This window comes from Peromyscus leucopus, chromosome 15, assembly GCF_004664715.2.
Source record: "Peromyscus leucopus breed LL Stock chromosome 15, UCI_PerLeu_2.1, whole genome shotgun sequence".
NCBI lineage: Eukaryota > Metazoa > Chordata > Mammalia > Rodentia > Cricetidae > Peromyscus > Peromyscus leucopus.
In genome coordinates, this window is record NC_051076.1 from 6825015 (window position 1) to 6846076 (window position 21062).

General features: G+C 39.2%; 1 protein-coding gene across 3 annotated transcripts in view; it reads left to right on the forward strand.

The window, feature by feature from the left end:
- Dtl (denticleless E3 ubiquitin protein ligase homolog) overlaps positions 1-21062 on the forward strand; it is a 41960-nt gene that overhangs the window by 12134 nt on the left and 8764 nt on the right. For all 3 annotated transcript variants that reach the window (XM_037211127.1, XM_028882855.2, XM_037211126.1), the window contains exons 6-13: positions 2814-2879; positions 4174-4286; positions 5346-5419; positions 7118-7221; positions 7853-7957; positions 11437-11549; positions 16151-16240; positions 18751-18886. In XM_037211127.1, coding sequence (XP_037067022.1) covers positions 2814-2879; positions 4174-4286; positions 5346-5419; positions 7118-7221; positions 7853-7957; positions 11437-11549; positions 16151-16240; positions 18751-18886 — 801 coding nt within the window. The remainder of the gene's footprint in view (positions 1-2813; positions 2880-4173; positions 4287-5345; positions 5420-7117; positions 7222-7852; positions 7958-11436; positions 11550-16150; positions 16241-18750; positions 18887-21062) is intronic.

Genomic DNA, 21062 nt, shown 5'->3' on the forward strand with positions numbered 1-21062 from the left:
TTTTAAAACCTCATCAAGGGATTCCAGTGTACAGCTAAGCTTGAAGAATATTTTTATAGCTTTTTTAATTTAAACTTATTTTAAGAATTTCATTCGTGAGTACTGCATTTACATCATTTCTGCCCCTTTCCTCCAACTCTTCCCATATAACTCCACATTTTCAAATTTATGACCTTTTAAATTAATTGTGCATACACACGTATGTATTTATGTGTCAGGTTTCTGTAGCTGTGGGGATACTGCTGTTCTTCCAGTTGTTTTCTGCTTGATCATGGGCAAACCTCCCTCAATTTTGTGTCTTTGATTTCTTCATTATTAATCAAGAGTATGCTAAAGCTTACAGCTGTTTGGAGACAAGACCTAAAAGTAAAAATTCTGTGAATTTTGAGCTTTGGTTGGCTCAGGGAAGGTGGGCCACACTAGCATGCATATCTGTACAAACTGACAATAGGACCACTCCATGGCATGGTTAAGGGGAAAGGTGTTTATTGTAGATATGAGAGAGAACAGCCAGGGGTATCTGGACGAGTCAAGAGCAGAGAAAGTAGTAGACTGAACATGGCCAGCAGTCTGGACCAACCGGGCCAAGAGAGAAAAGCAGGAGCAGAGCAGAGATAGAGAGAAGGGGTGAATGAGTAGCTAGGAGTAAGGGAAGCCTGGGAGCTGGAGAAGTTTAGAGTAAGGAGGAGGTGAGAAGAGGTACTTGTGATACTGAGGGAGCTTGCAAGCCAGCGTGGGCTTCAGTATGCTAATAGGTAACAGATAGTCGTGTCTCCCATCTGCCTGTTGGAATTTGGGGAAATGGAGTTTCCCTTGGACCTGACAGTATGTACTTATAATTACTGAGTCTGTTTAGTGTTGCTTGTATGTACATGAATTTAAGGCTGACCACTGAGGATTAGAAACTTAATCAGTTTCCCAGCTGGTCCATAAAGGAAATTAACTTTTCTCTCTCTCTACAACCATTGATTTTTCCTGTAGTCTTTATCTAAGGGTGAAGCCTTGTGAGATTTCCTCTACACATGCTGGTGTGTTGGCTGGTATTGTCATTCTGTGGGCCTTGATTAGGTAGCCACATTGTTGAGGTTTTCAAGGTGCAGCAGCCTTGTGATATCTAGAAGACACCATCTCAAAGCAGGTGTTGTGCTCTTTCGGCCCTTAGATCTTTAACACTCCAGCTCCTGTAGTGTTCCTGAGACCTGTGTGTAGGGTTATGTTATAGATGTACCTGCATTTCAGCTGTGAGTCTCTGTAAATAGTTTCCATCTGCTACAAATAGAAGCTGCTTTGATGAGGGCTGAGCTCTGTAGCATGAATCTTAAAAGTTCTTATTGATAAAATCAAACCTGAGGCCAGTTATTGGGGTGAATACTGGAAGGTCAGAGAGTCAGAACAAGCCACAGCTATCTCACCTCACCAGTTCCTCAGCTGGTCCTGTTTCCTCAGACTGGAAGTCTCTGAGTCCTCATCCAGAATGAATCTCAGCTAAACTGTGTTGCTCCAAAGCCTGAAAGCTTAACCAGCCAAATACTTAACCAGCCAAATGCTTCTAGTTTCTGGTCCTCACGCCTTATATACCTTTCTGCTTTCTATCATCACTCCCTGGGATTAAAGGCTCGCTTTCTGGGATTAAGGGTGTTTCCAATGTGGCCTTGAACTCACAAAGATCCAGAGGGATTTCTATCTCTGGAATGCTAGGATTAAAGGTGTGAGTGCCACCATTTTCTAGCCTTTGTATCTAGTGGCTGTCTGTTCTCTGACCCCAGATAAATTTATTAGGGTACACAATATTTTGGGGAGCACAGTACCACCACAGAGCTCCACATTGACCTGGTGGTGCACAACGGGTAGACTGTTGAAACCATATGACATGTGCAATAATTAATACAGGAGGGCAATGACTATCATTTAGTTTGTTAGCCCCAATCTGGTCATCCCGAGATGAGACTAGGCTGGGAGACAGAAGTAAAGGTTTACTCTCTAGCACTTCTACTCTGCTCTTGTGATAGAACCCCTCTCCACCTATCTTTGCCTGGGTTCTCACCTCCAAAGAAAGGTGGCATGTTTTTCTATTTCCATTCAGTTACCTTTTGACTCATTTGCTGCGGTCTAGTTGCTTGATTTAGTTAACCATGTATTTTTGTTCAGTATCCACAAAGCTCTCAAGTAGTTGTTTTGGTACTTTGTTCAATTTATAGCTATTATAGCTGAGTCAGTTTGTTAAATGCTCATTCTTCCATATAAGAAGCAGAATTTCTTTTTAAAATTTTTTTATTTATGTATACATTTTGCAGTATACCTAGGGCCTTGTGTGTACTGGGTGAATGCTATGCTACTGAAGCCATGTACCTAGCTTTCATTTTTACTTAAAAAAACAAAACATTACAACTAAATGTAAGTTCTGTGTTCTTTTCAATCATGGTGCCCCCTTCCATACCCAGAGGCAGTCCTTTTACAAATGGATGAAATGGCGTATTCTCATGCTTAGACAACATAACTTGCCAAATTGGAGTATCTCTGTAGTAGTTTTGCTGAGAATATTTTTACGAGTTTCTTATCTTTTCTCTGCTCGTTTCTCATCTGTAAAACAGAAGAGTAATATATACCTACTAAATGTGAAAAGTATGTAGAATGGTATATATTTCTTAAGGTAGTAAGCTCTCCTCTGTGTTAACAATTGCTTGGTTATCATTTTTCTAGAATCTCTAATGCCAAATTCAGTACTTTTGGAGAATGTGTTCTTTGGGAAATTTAAATGGAAAATATATCTTTGACTCGTTTTGCCAACATTTCGATGAACTCTTTTTCCACAGCTGTCTTCTGTACGGGTGGGAGAGATGGCAACATTATGATCTGGGACACCAGGTGCAACAAAAAAGGTAAGCTGGTTTTCTCCAAATTTGGATCAATGCGATATCACCCTATGCTTAGTAACATAATTAAGATACTGAAAATGTTAGTGATTTCATCTGATACCAGCAGGGGGCACTTGTGTTCACAGTCCTACATTTCTGCTCATTGCTCAATTCTCAAGGTAATAATTATTACAAAGCTATTAACTTATGTTTTTAATCTCATATTGTATCTGAATTATAATTCCATTTACCTAAATTAATGGAAGAATTAAAACTACTAATGCATAGGTTCACCGGATAAAGGTTTGTTTTGGGTATTTTATTTGTTTTTAATTTTCCTTTTTTGGGCCGACAAGACACCTCATCAAGTAAAGGTACATGTCATCACCGCCTGACTACCTGAGTTCAGGTCCCTCATGGTAGAAGGAGAGCACAAACTCTCTCAAGTTTTCCTCTAACCTCAATACTCTGACACCATGGAATATATTCCCCTCCCTCATCCCTCACTAAAAAAAATAATTTCTCCCTTTTAGTTTTAAAGAATCGGATTAAATTAAATAGAAGCTTGTATTGCATTGTGATGGTGTTAAAGCAGGCGGTCACTGATGTGTTTACTGCTAATTTACATACTGATTTTAAAATATTAATAATTAACTGTATTTTATGGGCAGTTTTATTTCATAGCAGCAGTGAAGTGTAGAGAGTCCCATATATGCTCAACACCCACGCATACATAGCCTTCCCAGTGTCAGCACCTACATTCAGTTGGGTGTAGATTTTTCAGCTGGTAAATGTTCATTGACACATGATAGCCCCAAATCCAAAATCTGCATTAGTGTTTACTCTTCCTGTTACATATGATGTGGATATTTTTTTTTTTTTTTTTTTTTTTTTTTTTTTTTTTCGAGACAGTTTTCTGTGTAGCTTTGCTTTCTGAGCTCACTTGTAGCCAGCTGGCTCGAACTCACAGATCCGCTGCTCTGCTCCGAGTGCTGGATTAAGCTGCCACCACCCCCTATGATGTGGATATTAACAAGTAGATGATATGTGTCTGCCATTGTAATACATAGAGTAGTTCGTTGCCCTAAACTGAATCAGTCTGTGCTCTGGTGCTCATGTCTACTTCCTCACTAAGCCTTGCCACCACTGGTTTTTGTTTTGTTTTTTTAATTGTCTCCATGGTTCAATTAACTACTTTATATTTTATTGGTAAAAAAAAAAAATCACACAATTTTGAGGTCCTATGCAAAAATGTTCAAATGTTATGTTCAACTTGAAATCAGAAAACACTTAAACCAATTTCCTTGGAACTTTTCAGATGGATTTTATAGACAGGTGAATCAGATCAGCGGAGCTCACAATACTGCAGACAAGCAAACCCCTTCCAAACCAAAGAAGAAACAAAATTCCAAAGGACTTGCTCCTTCTGTGGTAAGGTTTTAGAGAAGTATACATATAAATAGGATTTTGTTGTTGTGTTTGCTTGTTTTTGAACAAGTTCTCCATGTGTGCTTAGGCTGGCCTGGAATACTAGGTACGTGGCTTCAGTGGCATAGCATTCACCCAGTACAGTTCTGAAGTAGCAACGAAAATAATGTTATGGTTGGAGGTCACCATAACATGAGGAGCTGTGTTAAAGGGTCGAAACATTAGGAAGATTAGGAACCACTGCTCTGAAACAATGGTTAAAAAAGAAAAACTGAGTCATTACTAACCACTTAAACATCTTAGGTAGTTACAAGATCTTTTCTTAATCTTGAAGAATGTAGGATCAGCGCTTAATAGACCAGAGGAAAGTGAATAAACTGTCATACTTTGAAAACGTTTTATCGCAACAGGAGAGAGACCTTTGATCTTCAGAACTAACAAATGGGCTGACTAACATTGTATTGTTTCAGCCACATACCCCAGAACCAGTCCTCTAGTCTGCTCATACATATGACACCTCATTTTAGTCTCCCATGGCACTCTTGCTCCCTGCAGAGTGTGTAGGTCTGATCTCTCCCCATTTTTTTGAGGGTGGCCAGCAGCTCTGTTATTTACTCTGGGATACCTGGGTCTCCCTAATTTTCTGGATATAGCCTGGTGAGGGTGACGCATAGTTACTCAGTAGCTGATGGTATTGGGATGGGGGAACTGCTATGCTTGTAGAAAGTGAGTGGATGCTTCTTACAGCATTCAGGGCAGCTACAGGCATGTGGGAAGTCAATTTTCAGCTCTTAGCATTCCTTGATTGCCTGTGGTTCTTTGTGTAGGGGGCCCTGTGAGATTTCCCCTTTCCATGTTAGCATGTCTATTTGTTTTGTACTTTGGGTCTTGTTTAGGCAGCCATATTGTTAAGGTATCATCTGTGAAGCTTCCTGACATTTCTAGAAGACACAATCACACAGCAGGTTTAGAAAAGCTAGTTTTAAGTACCTTGTTTTCTTACTGGTAAAGGCTGTGATGACCAAAACAGAATTTCCTTCTTTTTCTCTGTTGTGCTCTTAGGATTCCCAACAGAGTGTTACTGTGGTCCTCTTTCAGGATGAGAACACGTTAGTCTCAGCAGGAGCTGTGGATGGGTAAAAGACTTTATTTCTTCTACTTTTTCCCCAGTGCCTTTGTAGAGCTACTGTAGTACCTAATCTCATTCCACATAGTGGGTGCTGTAGCTGGGAAGAAGTTTACAGGTCACAGTGGAAAATAAACAGCCAGAACTCCTCAAATAATTGAGATAATGCATGCACATGTCTCTAGCACATAGGAACAATATTTGCTGCTACAGGGTGGGAACTTACTTGCCTTTTAATAGTACAGTTAAGGCCTAAATGCTTCTGTATACTTGTTATCTATGATTGATCTAAATTTTGATGGCCAAGTAAGTCTGTGGTGCTTATCCATATATTTTTCTACCGAGTATTGTAGAAAATAGATTATTTACGTGCAGGTATTCTTTAAAATGTACCTTTTTGCCTATTATATTTCCAGATGCATTGTATTTGAGTTTTGTTGTTTTGGTTTTGGTTTTAGTTTTTCTAGACAGGTTTTCTCCTATGTAGTCCCTAGCACTTGCTTTGTAGACCAGGATGGCCTTGAACTCAGAGAGATCTGCCTGCCTCTGTCTCCTGAGTGCTGGGATTAAAGGTGTGTACCGCCACCTGGTTTATTCAAGTTTTTTATTTAAAAAATGACTTACTAATTAGGATTTCTATTGTTTTCTGTGGGAGTAAAATTCTTATATGAACCAAGTTCTTAAGCAAGAATGGGGAGTTGGGGGCTGGAGAGGTGGCTCAGAGGTTAAGAGCACTGCTTGCTCTTCCAAAGGTCCTGAGTTCAATTCCCAGCAACCACATGGTGGCTCACAACCATCTGTAATGAGATCTGGTGCCCTCTTCTGGCCTGCAGGGATACATGCAGACAGAACACTGTATACATAATAAATAAATAAATCTTAAAAAAAAAGAATGGGGAGTTAACGAAAAGTTACTACTGTTTGTGAATGACTATGAAAGTTTGCTCCATTTATTTCTAAAAATGCTGCCATTTTATGACAAGTATGTAGTTTCAGATTACCCACAAAGTAGAAGTAAGGATTAAGACAATTATCTCTAGGTGAAATGAAAAAAATATTTTTCCCCTTCCACAGGAAAAAGTGTTTAGTTAAGGAGTTATGTATAGAAATAAAGCATAGGGGTATGTGCCCTTCATTTCGGGGGATATGTGCAGAGAGTTAGACTTAGGAAGTTTTTTTTTGTTTTGTTTTTTCTAAAAGAACAATGAAACATCCACTATCGGCATCTAACCTCCATCTTCCTTTTCCCGATACCCTGGAGTAAGTGCCAGTGACTCATCACTGGGTCAGATCACATCTGTTTCCGTTTTTGTATGAACTGTAAGCTTGACATTGGAAACAATAGTATAAAATAGCTAAATTGAATTCCCAATGAGATAGCCTCAGTGTAACTGGGTATTGTGCCAGAGGAGATAGATTAAAAGTCATTTCACGCTCATATAAGTAAAATTGTTGGAATAAGTCTAGACCAGAGGTTCTCATCCTGTGGGCTGTGAGCCCTTTGACCCTTTGATGGGACTCATCTAAGACTGTTTGCATATCAGATAGTTACATTATGGTTCATACCATTAGCAAAATCACAGGAAGTAGCAACGAAAATCATTTTATGATGAGGGGGTCACCACAATGTGAAGAACTGTCACAGCATTAGGAAGGTTGAGAACCACTGGTCTAGACAATTTATAAAATGCTTAATCTTGGTTTTTAGGATAATCAAGGTATGGGATTTACGCAAGAATTATACTACTTATCGACAAGAACCCATAGCATCCAAGTCTTTCCTGTACCCAGGTACCAGCACTCGAAAACTAGGTAAGCCTTTGATTTGTCTGTAGGATTTTGGGAGTAAAATGTGAATTTCAATTAAGAAAAAAATTGCTTTGATACCAGGCTAATTTTCAGCAGAGACTTGAGAGACAAAGTATATGGTGGTAAAGATAAAATCTCAATATGGTTTTGATTTATATATATTTTAGAAGCAGTTATCTTTTTTATAAATGTTGTATTTTATTTTATAATTTAATTTAATTTTACATATCAGCCACAGATTCCCTTGTCGCCCCCCCCCCCCCCCCCCCCCACCCCCGCCCCCGCCCCATGCGCCTTCCTCCCAGCCCACTCCTCATTCCCATCTCCTCCAGGGCAAAGACTCCCCTGGGGATTGAGTTCAACCTGGTAGATTCAGTTCAGGCAGGTCCAGTCCCCTCCTCCCAGGCTGAGCTAAGTGTTCCTGCATAAGCCCCAGGTTCTAAACAGCCAGCTCATGCACTGAGGACAGGTCCTGGTCCCACTGCCTGGATGCCTCCCAAACAGTTCAAGCTAATCAACTGTCTCACTTATCCAGAGGGCCTGATCCAGTTGGGGGCAGAAGCATTTATCTTATGGCATGAATTGTTTTGTTCCCACAGTTTAACCTCATTGACATTCTATTAACTTTTTCCAGGTTATTCAAGTTTGGTTTTAGATTCTACTGCCTCTACTTTATTTGCCAACTGCACAGATGACAACATCTATATGTTCAACATGACTGGCTTAAAGACTTCTCCAGGTAAGATATTAGTCATTCAAATTCTCTTACAGGAAACTAATGCTTGCTCTTTTGCTAATGAAAATTCAGTAGTGGTTTTCATTTTTTGTTTTGTTTTCCTAAAATAAACATTAGCCACATGAGGGAGGACTCTGCCATCTTTAATTAGTTCCTGTGGTGTTTCATGAGTGTGTGTTTCTGTGACCATTCCATAAGTAAACAGACTCCTACTCTGTGTGGTGGATACTGAGTCTCCTGAAGCCATGCTCTTTGGACTATGTTTAGGGTTATCATTAAGGTTTACTTATTTTATATGTATGAGTTTTGCTTGCATGTAGTATATATACCAATACATTCCTAGTGTCTGGATGTTGGAAGAGGGTATCAGATCCCCTAGAACTAAAGTTATACATGGTTATAGCCACCAAATGGGTGCTGGGAATCAAACCTGGGTCCTTTGCAAGAACCAGTGTTGTAAACCACTGAGCCATCTCTCCAGCTCCTAAGATTATCTTGATTTTCTGTTTAATTAAGCTTGCAGAATAAAGAAAACTGTTTTCAACTTTTTGTCCTGTTAAAATTAGAGGATTGAGTTTTACAGACTTCCCTTATAGTTTTCACCTTTTCAATGTTGGGTGAAGACCATTTATCTCCTGAGGTGTTTTCTTCCCTAACATACCTTTTTCTTTTCTCTCAAAAATATAAAATTAGGGGGCCGGGGTTGGTGAAGAGATGACTTGGTAGTTAAGAGCAATTGTTGCTTTTGTGGAGTTCCCAAGTTCAATTCCCAGTACACACATGGTAGCTCACATTTGTCTTAACTCCAGTTCCAAGTGATCAGAGATGCCCCCTTCTGGCTTGTGTGTAGGACACTAGGCATGTTCAAGGTACACAAACATGCAGGCAAAACATTCATACACATAAAAAGAAAATAAGTAAATAATTTTTAAAAGACAATAACAATAGAGTCTGAGACTAGTCTCGGAATTGGTAAGCTCCAGGTTCAGTGAGAGTCTTGTCCAGGGGTGGGAGTGGAGTCATAGTGAAGAGAAGACATCTGATATCATTGACTTGGCCTCCACACAGTCAGTTCATACAGTACATGGGATACACACACGAGATAAAACCTAATCCTGGTTCATTATCAGGTGTGTACTACTACTCTTGTTTTTTTTTTTTTTTTTTTTTTTTTTTTTTTTTTTTTTTTTTTTTTGTTTTTGTTTTTTGTTTTTCGAGACAGGGTTTCTCTGTGTAGCTTTGCGCTTTCCTGAGCTCACTTGTAGCCCAGGCTGCCTCGAACTCACAGAGATCCGCCTGGCTCTGCCTCCCGAGTGCTGGGATTAAAGGCGTGCGCCACCAACGCCCGGCAACTACTACTCTTTTATGTGTATTTTCCTATAGTGTAGCACAAAAAGGGTCTTGACTGCAGTTTGCCATTCTCCCATTAAACGCTTGCTAATAATTTAGTAACCCTTTTCTGCCCTTTTAAAATTGTTCTCGTGGATAGATTAGTTTTTTAGAATGCTAGCCAGGTGTGGCATGTGTTTTTAGTCCCAGCACTCAGGTGGTAGAGGTAGGTAGATCTCTGTGAGTTTGAGGACAGGCAGAGGTACATAATAGAGACTCTCTCAGAAAAAGTTAAGTGTGTGTGTATTTGTGAGAGAGAGAGAATGTATTAAATGTGTAACTAAAATGCATCTGGTAATTACTTGCCTTTTCAAGACTTTGGGAAGAATGGGAACTTCATGTTTGAGTGATTTTTTTTTTTATTCATAATATTGTATTGTACTACGTAATAGTTATATCTTATGCCCAGTTCAGCATTGAAAAAACTAAATTGAAGCCAGGCATAGTAGCAAATGCTTATAATCCCAGTGTTTTGGGACACTAAGGCAGAAGGACCAGGAGTTCAAGGCCACATAATGAGATTCTGTCTCCACCTCAAAACAACAAAAAAACAAAGTGAACTAATTATAATTAAAGCTATTGGAGGATTTTAGGAGAAATTTTACCATATTTGAAACATTTGCAATGTGCTTCATACCAGCTTTCCCTAAACCAGCAGAGGGCAATAAAAACAGGGTTAGTAGGAAATTCAATTTATAATTTTCCATTCATAGTTCAGCACAGAAAATGAATAATTTCAGTTTCAGAGCAGTGTTCAGAATGAAGGAACCTCTTTAACTATGTAGGTTTTTATCATAGTGAGAGTTTTGTTGGTTTCGGTATTACTATTGTTTTTTGTTTTTTTGAGACAGAGTTTCACAGTTTAGCCCTGGCTGTCCTAGAACTCAATCTGTTTGTAGACCAGGCTGGCCTCAAACTCAGAGATCTGCCTGCTGCCTCCTGAGTGCAAAAGGCATGTGCCACCAACACCCAGGTGTTATAGTGAGTTTAATATATCTATCTAAATTGATTTGTGCTGAACTTCACTTTTATAGTAAAAATCTCTGCTGTAGAAAATATTTGATAGATAGGGTTTTTATTTTTAAGTGTGTATGAGTGTTGTGTATGTGTGTACACCACAGAATTCTAGACAATTATGAGCCTTGTTGGTGGTGCTGGGAATTGAACCTGGGTCCTCAGGAAGAGCAACCAGTGCTCTTAATTCTTGAGCCATCCCTGCAAAACCATTTTGTTTTTCTTTAAAAGGCGTAAATACAAAGTTTTTTTTTCCCCAGTCTATTTTAAAAATATAATGGATTTCTGTGAGCACTTTAACCAAAAGTCACTGTTAAGCATTCGATTTCTTTTCTCCCTGCTTTATCTTAAAATTCTCTGGTTACTGAGCTTTCTCCTTTAAATTTTCTGTGGTGTTCTGATGCCAGCAGTCTCAAGAGCACATTGTACAAGATATGGTTACTTGCTCTTTCTGAATGAATAGGGAGAAACCTAACCCAAACTAAGTGGCTTACAGATGAACATACATTGTACCACTCTAGGTCCATTTATCATTCAGCCTGTTAAAAGAGTTAAATTTCAAAAAACAAAAAGAAACCTCTGTATCTCAACCAGAATTCAAATTCTTTTCACTCATTTTTACCTTTTTGTGCAGCAAATATTTGGAGTTTAATTAACAAATATTTATTCTGTTTAAAGTACTAAGGTCTAGAAAGAAGTGAGATGTACCCTCAATTCACAGTCAGTGGAGAAATAAGATCAATGTGTTACCAATGGAGAAAATCCGCATATAGGATAAGGGTGGGGGCATGATCTGCATTTATTATAGGATTAGGCATCCTGCATTTGATAATGTTATGTGACATTTGTTCACTTCCATACCAAATAGATTGTGTTGAATTCACTAGATTGGGTCTAACAGAAGCCTCATTTTTAGGTTGTGTTTTGTTTTATTCTGTTTTTAGCACTTAGCTCCCTATTATTTGGTAGCAAGTTGGAGCAGTGAAAGCACTTGTATGACTTGTGTGTGAGTGTCATTTGCATTTATTGGAACACTGGAAATGATAAGAGCCAAGTAACTTGGTTTTCTCCTCTGGCAGTGGCTGTCTTCAATGGACACCAGAACTCGACCTTTTATGTAAAATCAAGTCTTAGTCCAGATGACCAGTTTTTAATCAGTGGTTCAAGTGATGAGGCTGCCTACATTTGGAAGGTAAGCTGTCAGCTCCCCACAAATAGAAGGGTTTGTCCAGTATGAGGTGTGCTTGCTACAAGCACACACTGCTGGCTTTTTGCACCAAGTGTTTGCAAGGTCACACCTTGCTTTGCACTTCCTTTTATGAATACTGTGTATAAAAAAAAGTGTCATTCTGTGTCCTGCTTCACAGATTGTTGGGAGATGGTGAGTTCTGGGGTGATTAGAACCTTCAACACTGTCTTGCTTCTTAAATTATGGCACTGCCCATTCTGCTCCATAGTATCAGACTCTTCCTTAGGTGTCAGTCCTTCCACAGAGCTGCATGCAGAACTTCCGGGATAATAACTGTATTCCTTCTTTAGCAAATATTTTAAGACAGTTAATAATGTTTTTTAATATTTTCTTATTTTATAGATTGTCCATTTCTGTTTATTAAGTGAATGCATAAGTCTTAAAATCCACATTTTATATCCATATTCTAAAGCCATAAGCCAAGAAATTTAAATGATTTTTTTTTCTCTGTGTAGCTTTACACCTTTCCTGGAACTCACTTTGTAGACCAGGCTGGCCTCAAACTCAGAGATCCACCTGCCTCTGCCTCCCAAGTGCTAGGATTAAAGGCGTGCACCACCACCACCCGGCCTTAAATGACATTAATAGAAAGAAGTACTAGAGAAAATGCAAAAGAATGAAATACCTGGAGGTGCAAAAATAACATGCTCCCCATTGACAGGTTTTAGTGACAGTCTCCTCGGTGGTCACAAGATGGAGATGCCGTTCTAGCCAAGGCACCTAAGTTGGGCCCCTCTCTGATGTACAAGTTTCTTCATTGGAGTTTTCAATGAAATCGTCTTAAGGGTATATACTTGAGACTCCCATCTTACAAAAATAGCTTTTACCTGCTTTCTTTACTCTTTCTGGAGTTTTTAGACTGCCACTTCTGAGTTTCAAAGTTTTATTCTTTGGGTTTTCTGTTTCTTCTTCCCTCGCTGTCTTACTACTGTTATTTCTCTACTTGAACTCTCAACTTAGTTACAGAATTTTACTCATTCCACACGTCTGTGGCATTTGAGGTTTCTTTCTTGAAAGAAAACACCAACTGAAATTTTAGACATATCAGATAACATAATAGAATGACTAATTCCACAAAGTACATATGATTATGTATATAACCAAATATATACATGTAAATTTTGCCAATTCTTTAAGTTTCTCTAGCACAGCATCTTTTTAAAATTTTATGTTTGGTGGTGTTTCTAGCCCATTCTTAGAGATCTCATCTATGGCCACCAAATATATGGATGACCCTAACTGAATTTCCAGGCTTAGTTCTGTGTCACCCTGAATGACGTGGTTTAGACAGGATGTTCTGCCTGTCTGCACATAGCTCAGTGTGCAGGCACTGATATTTGAGATCTTGGCAAGTTTACTGCTCCTAAAATTGAATTTGCCCAGTGAGATGGCTCAGTTTCTCTTTTCCATTTATTAAAGGAGGAGAAGTTTAAATGGGATTCCAAGCAAGCTGGGTGTCTTTTTAATTCTGCGTCACCTCTAATGAGTTAGATTAGGCTTTTGTATTGAATCTGTTGTGTGCTAAAGCCCTCATATAAGGAAAGAACAAAAAAAAAAAAGGAGTTTTGTATCTTCTGGTAAAAGAGAATGGCCTTTTGTAGAGTCCTCACTCCTTCTCATTAAAAGAGAAATGTATTAATTTCCTACCCCTTGTCCCACCTGTATTTCACCACCCTTCCCTGTCTGTTTCTGAATCAGTCCCTGAATAGTACTGAAGTCGTTATAAATAAACTGATTTGGCACAGCCATTCTACCGCTGACTGGTGTAACACTGAGACTGACACTGTAGGAAGTGTAAATGATCTCATGGCAAAAATAAAGATTAGCTTTGGTTTCCAATTGGGCAGAGTAAGGAGATTTTGTGAGGAAAAGTGCTGATGGATTTTTTTGCATGCTTAAGTACTCAAAATGCTTTATGAGGTCTAAAGGTTAGAGCCATTTACTTCAAGAGGTGCCTTTTAATTTTAACTTTGGGGTCCCTGTGTCTTAAACATTCTATAAAAAGTAGAATATATAAAAGATGACAGTTTTCTGTATTGACCACCCCAAAATGTTTAGGTTTTTTTTTTTTTAACTTTAAGAGTATCCTTCCGCTTGGTGGTGGTGGTGGTGGTGGTGGTGTCGGTGACACAGGCCTCTAATCCCAGCACTCAGGAGGTAGAGGCAGGCAGATCTCTGTGAGTTCAAGGCCAGCCTGGTCTGCAGATCAAGTTCCAAAGCTACACAAAGAAACCCTGTCTTGAAAAAAACAAAAATAAAAAATAAAAAAGTGTCCTTCCTACTCAAAAATGGAAGCTTTTTAAAAATTAAATCAAATAATTATAGTAATGATTTTTATAATAAATTGATATTAAGAATTTAAAGCCATCTTAGTTTTATGAGGAAAAAATTCATCTTATTTAAAGAAGTCAAAGTATTGTTTCTAAGATAGTCCTGTGCTGTCAAAGCCCTTGTTGCCAAAGTTCACAAAAAACTTAACCAACAATTGGCTTCTATTCCTTCTCCTTTTTATTAAAACAGAATTTAGGGGTTAGGTATAGTTGTGCACACCTGTAATTGCAGCACCTAGGAATTAGACACAGGAGAATCTGGAGTTTGAGGTGAGCCTGGCAGGGCAAGACTGTATTTACAAGAAAATACAGAGATCTACTTAAGAATTGAGAGTACATACATTGCTATCATGCTTGCCTAGCATGAGGGAGATCCCGCTATTTACAAGAAAATACAAAGATCTACTTAAGAGTTGAGAGTACAGTACAGTGTTAGCGTGCTTGCCTAGCATGAGGGAGATCCTGCATTTGATTCTCTAGCATCACCAAATAGTATTTCAAATGTACAATCAGCATGATCACTGTTGTACAACCTTCTCCACTATCTAATTCCTGAATGTCACACCAGGAGGAAACCACATTATCCTGTAAATATGTCTTCATAGCCGCTCCCCTAACGATTTCCATATTGTCCTCTCTGGATTTTTGTCTGTTTGAGACATTTCATATAAACAGTATCACATAATATATGGCACTTTGTGTCTGACCTTCATTTAGTGTATTATCCAGGCTCGGGCATGTTGCACAGTACTTCATTCCTTCCAAATGCTGAAGAATATTCTATTTTATAGACAAGCCATAAGTCTTTAATATTTTTGTATATACAGTTAGGTTCTCCTAGATACTATGATACAGAAACTAAAAAATGGGCAGGGTCACAGGATGGCAGGAAGAAGTGATGTTTACCAGAGATGTTCACAGGGATGTGAGGATTTCCTCTCCCTTTAATCTGTTTGAGTCTTGAGTAAAGAGAAACCTAATGGACCAGGGTCATCACAAACAGAAAGGAAGGAAAATTCCCGACTGCTGGGAGAGTAAGGGACTATCTTTTAAAAGTCCTTTCTAAAGTATATTTTTTGAATGAATGACTCAAGATCTATGGCATTGTAGGACTAGACAATGACATCTATGTAGATTAGGGGAAAGCTACCTTATCTATTAATACATTAAACTTTAACTTAACAAGGCAAATCAAGTTCTGTCCTTAATTTTTGCCATTTTATCATTGCACATTTGCCAGGTAGAGGTAAGGGTGGTAATGATTGAGTTAGATAACCTCATGAATCAATATCAAGTCCTTAGCTCTAATTTGAGGACTCTGTTCAGCTGACTTAGTCACTGTCACAAATATTCTTTCTCAAGTTGCCTCCACTTCATGCAAATGATCCATGATTCAGAGCCTTAGGAAAATAGAGAATGTATTCTCCAAGCTCCTTGCTCTTCAAATACATATACCAATAATAGCCATGTGAGCTTACACTCCTTGTGCTGGGGTTTCTGTGTGCTGTAAAAGGTATTGATAGCTCTGAACAAATTGGCTGTACGATGCTATCAAGTGCCTATCACTGGAAGCATCCAGTGATGGAAAAATAGTGATGTGCACAGTACTTCAATCTGACCTCTCTTAATATGTTAAAAATATATTAAATATTAAAATGTGGGAGATTACTTGAAATTTTAAATTGTCCTTCAGACAAATTAGCTAAAAAGTTTGAATGAAAAGGTATAAATTATAGCTTATGTCTCTCCAAATTGAAGATTATTCCATTCAAAATGAAAGGATGATACTTTGTATTTTGGTCATAGTTATCATGTCTTTCTTTGGGGTGGGGGAAACTGACCTCTTATTCTAAAAGAGCTGGTTGCCCATTTCAGGTACCTTCACGATTCAATTGATTTAATATTCCTGGAAGTAGCTGACTAGATCTGGATGTGTCCATGCAGTATAAAAACAGGACTGAATTGAAGAGCAGTACCTGGGACAGAACCTAGCTCAGAAAGCTCAGTGGCTGAGGGACAGTGCCAGCATTGCATTTTAGTTGGAATAAGAGCTGTCCTGTGTTTAGACCCATAGTCTTGATTAACTTTAACTGTTGAACTAGATAGCTCTACCTTTGTTGACAACCCTAAAGCCCTGAGATGTAGTTAAGGAAGTTCCAGACCTCTGTGGGGACTAACACTGTTCTGCTGACTTGTTTTCTCTGGTTTGGCCAGGTTTCCATGCCCTGGCATCCTCCTACTGTGCTCCTGGGTCATTCTCAAGAGGTCACGTCTGTGTGCTGGTGTCCCTCGGACTTCACCAAGGTTTGTGGATGGATCTCCATAACTGGTTTTAAAAAGTGGATCCTAGATTTGGACATTTTCCCCGGGGTAATACAGACTTTTATGTTTAGACATTTGTCCAGGCCGAGCGGTGGTGTCACACGCCTTTAGTCTCAGCACTCGGGAGGCAGAGCCAGGTGGATTTCTGTGAGTTCAAGGCCAGCCTGGTCTACAGAGTAAGATCCAGGACAGGCACCAAAACTACACAGAGAAACCCTGTCTCAAAACCAAAAAAAAAAAAAAAAGAATCCAGGAAGTGTGTGATACATATATACTATACGCAGTTTTTCCCCTGCTTTTTTTCACCAATATGAGAAATTATATACTGAAGGAGTAAAGTTGGAGTTATAGTTCACTAAGTCATTCTTTTCTTAAATATAGAATGAAATTTTGAACTTAAGATTCATCTTAAAATCTCAAGTGAGGTGGCTCAGCTTAAAGAGGACCCGGTTTGGTTCCTAATATCCACATCAGCATCAGGTGGCTCACAGCCACCTGTAACTCCAGCTCCAGGGGGAAGCAGGGCATCTGTCCTCCTTATGTACCTGCTCTCACAAGCTCACGCACATACCAAAACCACACAGCTTAAAATGCAAAAATGTTTTTAAAAATGTAAAAAGGCTAGAAATAGAAGCTATGTTTGTATGTAGGAAGTTTTGTTGCTTGTCTTGTTCTTGACTTTAGCTGTTTTCTGATCTTCCAAAAACTATCTAGTGCATTGGCGTACTTACGGCATTTTAGAACTGCTCTAAATTTCTCATAGGGTTTGTTTATATGTATCCCTATTACATTTCTTTGGTTAGCTTCATGAAAGCTCTTTTTTATAAGTGTGCATAAGAATAGGTTTTATTATGACACTTTCATGTACTAAAAAAAAAGCATTGTTACTTGCTCATACAGACCTTTCTTAAACTCATTACTGTAGTTGTCTATAATTACATCCTAGTGACATTCTTTCTGAAACTCCATGTAATTTCTATTGGAATGCCTGCTTTTTACACAGGTTATCAGATACACCATTGCATTCTGTTTGTTCAGGTTTGGGGGGGTGTTTTTTGTTTTTACTTTTATGGATTTTTGTTTGTGTTTGAGAGAACATGCAGCTCAGAGCTTTGAACTCTCTGTCTTCCTGCCCTGCCCTAGTCTCCCAGGTGCTGGGGTTGCAGGTGCTTATCACTGTGCCCAGCTTTCAAGGGTTTTTAAATAAGATAAAGAACATAAAGGAAGCCAGATGGTGGTGACACACACCTTTAATCCCAGCACTCTGGAGGCAGAGGCAGGCAGACCTCTGAGTCAAGGCCAGCCTGGTCTCCAGAGTGAGTTTCAGGACAGTCAGGACTGTTAGAGAGAGACCCTGATATGAAGAAGAAGAAGGAGGAGGAGGAGGGCCATGTGTAGAGTAGATGCCTAGAAGTGTGAGTGCTGTCACTGCAGCACTTGTGGGGCCATAGTTCTCGCTGAGAAGTGAAGTGTGTGTGTCTTCTTTTGGCCTCCCAGTAAGGGAAGGAAAATGTTGCCAGTCTCTTGGGGGCCACGACTTAAAAGAACATGTGTTCTTTTTCCTTTCTGTTTAGTGACTGAAATAGAGAAATTATATAAACAAATGCTGGGGAACAGCTCTGGCATCAGTGGCCATTTGCCTCCTGCTCTTCAAGCTGGGCTTTCTCTGCCATAAAAGGCTTGGGACCAAGATCAGGAATGGTCGGATATTTTTAAAGGGGCAAAGGTTATTTTTAACTTCTTGCAGCCTAGTGAACTTTTGTTTTCATGGATTACTCCTTTACCTATCTGAAAAAGCATCTCTTAAGAAATGGGTTTATTGTACTTGTCATGGCCTGCTGAAGTCACAGGCTAAGTCTGATCTGGGAATGTTCTCATTGCTTTAGCAATAAGAAAAAGCTTGCAGAATTTAGAAGAAAATTATAAAAATTGAATAGTAATGATATGTACTAATTGATCATTTCACAGAAAGAGAATAAAAGGGAAGCTTAATTACATATAGTTAAATAAAAAGTGTAAACACATGAGTTGCCTGGCTTCTTCAGAGACCAAAGGGAAATGGGTCTGTGATTGTAAAGCTGTAGGTTATTGATAGTGTCCCGGAGAGAGCCCTTTGCTCTTCTCTCAGAGGACCCAGATTCAGTGCCCTGCACACAACACCACCTTCATTCTCAGAGGATATGATGCTCTTTTCTGTTCTCTGCTGGCACACACATGTGTGTAGGCAAAACACACATTAAGATAATTTTTAAAAAAAAATGAATTACTGGTAATAAGTTTCTCAGTAGAAAATGTATTTTAAAAAAGAAAATGAAGTTTGCATCATGGTAAAGCTAGAATGATTCTCTAAAACAAGGAATGAAAGTAGATGATCTTGCAGATATAATCTGTGTTGTGTTATAGCAGACAAAATAATTCATGAGCCCTTAGGGCACAATTCCTTTTGATTTTGTTGTGACTCTTTGAAACTTCATTCTTTTCCTGGTTCTTAGATTGCTACCTGCTCTGATGATAATACACTAAAAATCTGGCGCTTGAATAGAGGTCTAGAGGAGAAACCAGGAGGCGATAAACATTTCATAGTGGGTTGGACCTCTCAGAAGAAAAAAGAGGCGAAAGCTGGCCTAGGTAAGGATAACATGCATTTTCCAAGGTTTTCTTGGTTTTGTTAGTTGAGTCCTACTGTGTATATGGGAGGCTAGATTTGCCCTTGTGTTGTAATATTTTTAAAGAAAAGCATCATCTTGGCATTTCTTAAAGAGAATTGCCCTCTAACCAAACACTACTTTGTTAGCCATGTATGAAAGGACTCCAGTACAGTAATGAATTTAGTCATCAAATATCATGGACTGTCATGTGCTGTGTGCTCTTCTTAGTTTTGTTTAGCAATGCAGAAGACTTGTCTCAGATATCAACCTCTTACTCATGAGTGTCAATAAATAAGCTAAAGAAGTAAAATACATCAAGTAACAGGAGGGGCTTATGGTAGCAGAAGAGAAGACTGGAAATGTGCTGTCATGTTTCTATGATAGAGAGGGAAGGGAAGTAATTGGTGAGCCATGTGGGTATTTGGAAGACTGCTCCAGGCAGACAGCATGGCAAGGCTAAGGTACTACAGCAGGAGTGCACCTGGCATATTTTCTCTGCCTCCAGAAGGCCAGCGCTAGCACTGAGGCCTGTGAGAGACAGCAGGAAAGGAGTAGAAAATGAAGTTCATACGTGACAGAAGCCATCAAAGCCTGTGTAGTGGCACATGCCTGTGATCCCAACAGTCAGGAAAAGTAGGAGTTTGAGGCTAACCTGACCGTGTCTCAAGAAAACAAAAAATAAAGCAAAAAAGAATATATTTAACAAAGTTTAAAAATTGTTTAAATTCTGGGTATATTTATAAGAAAGTCCACAGAATATGCCGAAAGATCACATGTATGCTATAAGGGGGAATTTTTAAGGGTGATTTCTGGGTTTTTACTTGAGGCTACAGGATGGAGTTGTCTTAACTGAGATAGGAATTGCTACAGTTTGATTTTGATGGAACATGACATTATCTTACATCCAAAGGGAGGTGTCACAGAGGCAATTAGGTGTTTAATTCTGAGATTTAGGATGGGGGTGATAAATTTGGAGTGAATTATGATATAGGTAAAAACAGCTGTAGATAGAAAGGCAAATAGAGCAAAGGTCTGAGTTACTGGACACCATCATTGTTTCTTTCGGGGAGGAGGTGGTACCACAGACTTTGAACAGACACTGCCTGAGCAGGAGACCCAGCAGTGTTAGGCCTGGAAGCAGGGTCAGCAAAGAAAATGACAGGTGTGACTTTGACCAGAGGATTTAAAAAAAAAGATGTATGAGCTAACCTTTGGCTTTGGCAGTTTGGAGCTTGTAGAACAAACAACTTGCTGGAGTTTACCTCACTATATAGTAACTACTGTAAACATTTCTCCTGGCTATACTAGTGAAAGGCTCTGGGAACCCATGTCTTCTGTGACAGGGTAGCTGTGTTAGGAGAAGAGTATGAATATGCGGTTACCGGATGCTTGAAACATGGGGATTTTTGACTAGCAAAGAAGGGGCCAAAAATACACATGAACTGAGACAGAGGTATAATAGTGCACAGCCTGTTGAGAAAAGCAGTGAGTTGTCCCCTGTTGCAGGACCCTAAAGTAGTGTGTGGAAGACTGAAAAGGTGGTGACCGAATGGCTAACCTTTGAAGAGAAAGAAGCTATAGGGTGAAGAGTAGTGCACCTAGAATTCCTCAAGAGAACTACCTGCAAGAAGCCAGTGAGGGGTTGTTTTCAGGACAGGGATGTAGCTCCATGATTGACAGTCCTTGTCTAGTTTATCCAGTTTACACAAAGCTCTGGGAGAGAGAAAAGGCTGTGGGGCAACAGTTCAGTCCCCAAGTGATCAGACTTCATACATGGTTGTCAGAGGCGGACCTTCCCAAGTGACAGAAGATAGTGCACCTGAGTCCTGAAAACAGTTACAGAGAGAAAGAAGAACAAGGTGCAGAACATGGGTGTGTAGACAGCGAGACGCATTCCTGCTTGGTTGGGTTTAAGCTACAACACATATATCTTTGCGTGTGCTAATAATAAACACATGGGAAATTGTGGCATGCACAATACACGTGAAATGAGAATGTTGAAGAGGGCTCTTTTTCCTTTACACTGTTAGGATTCTTTTCTGTAGGATTTCGTAGTTTGTAATTAGTTACTACTTAAAATAAAGAAGTAGTTTGCCCAGTTTTGGTAACCTTTAATGTTCACAAACTCTGTCCTTTGACCCCAGTACCATAACAGC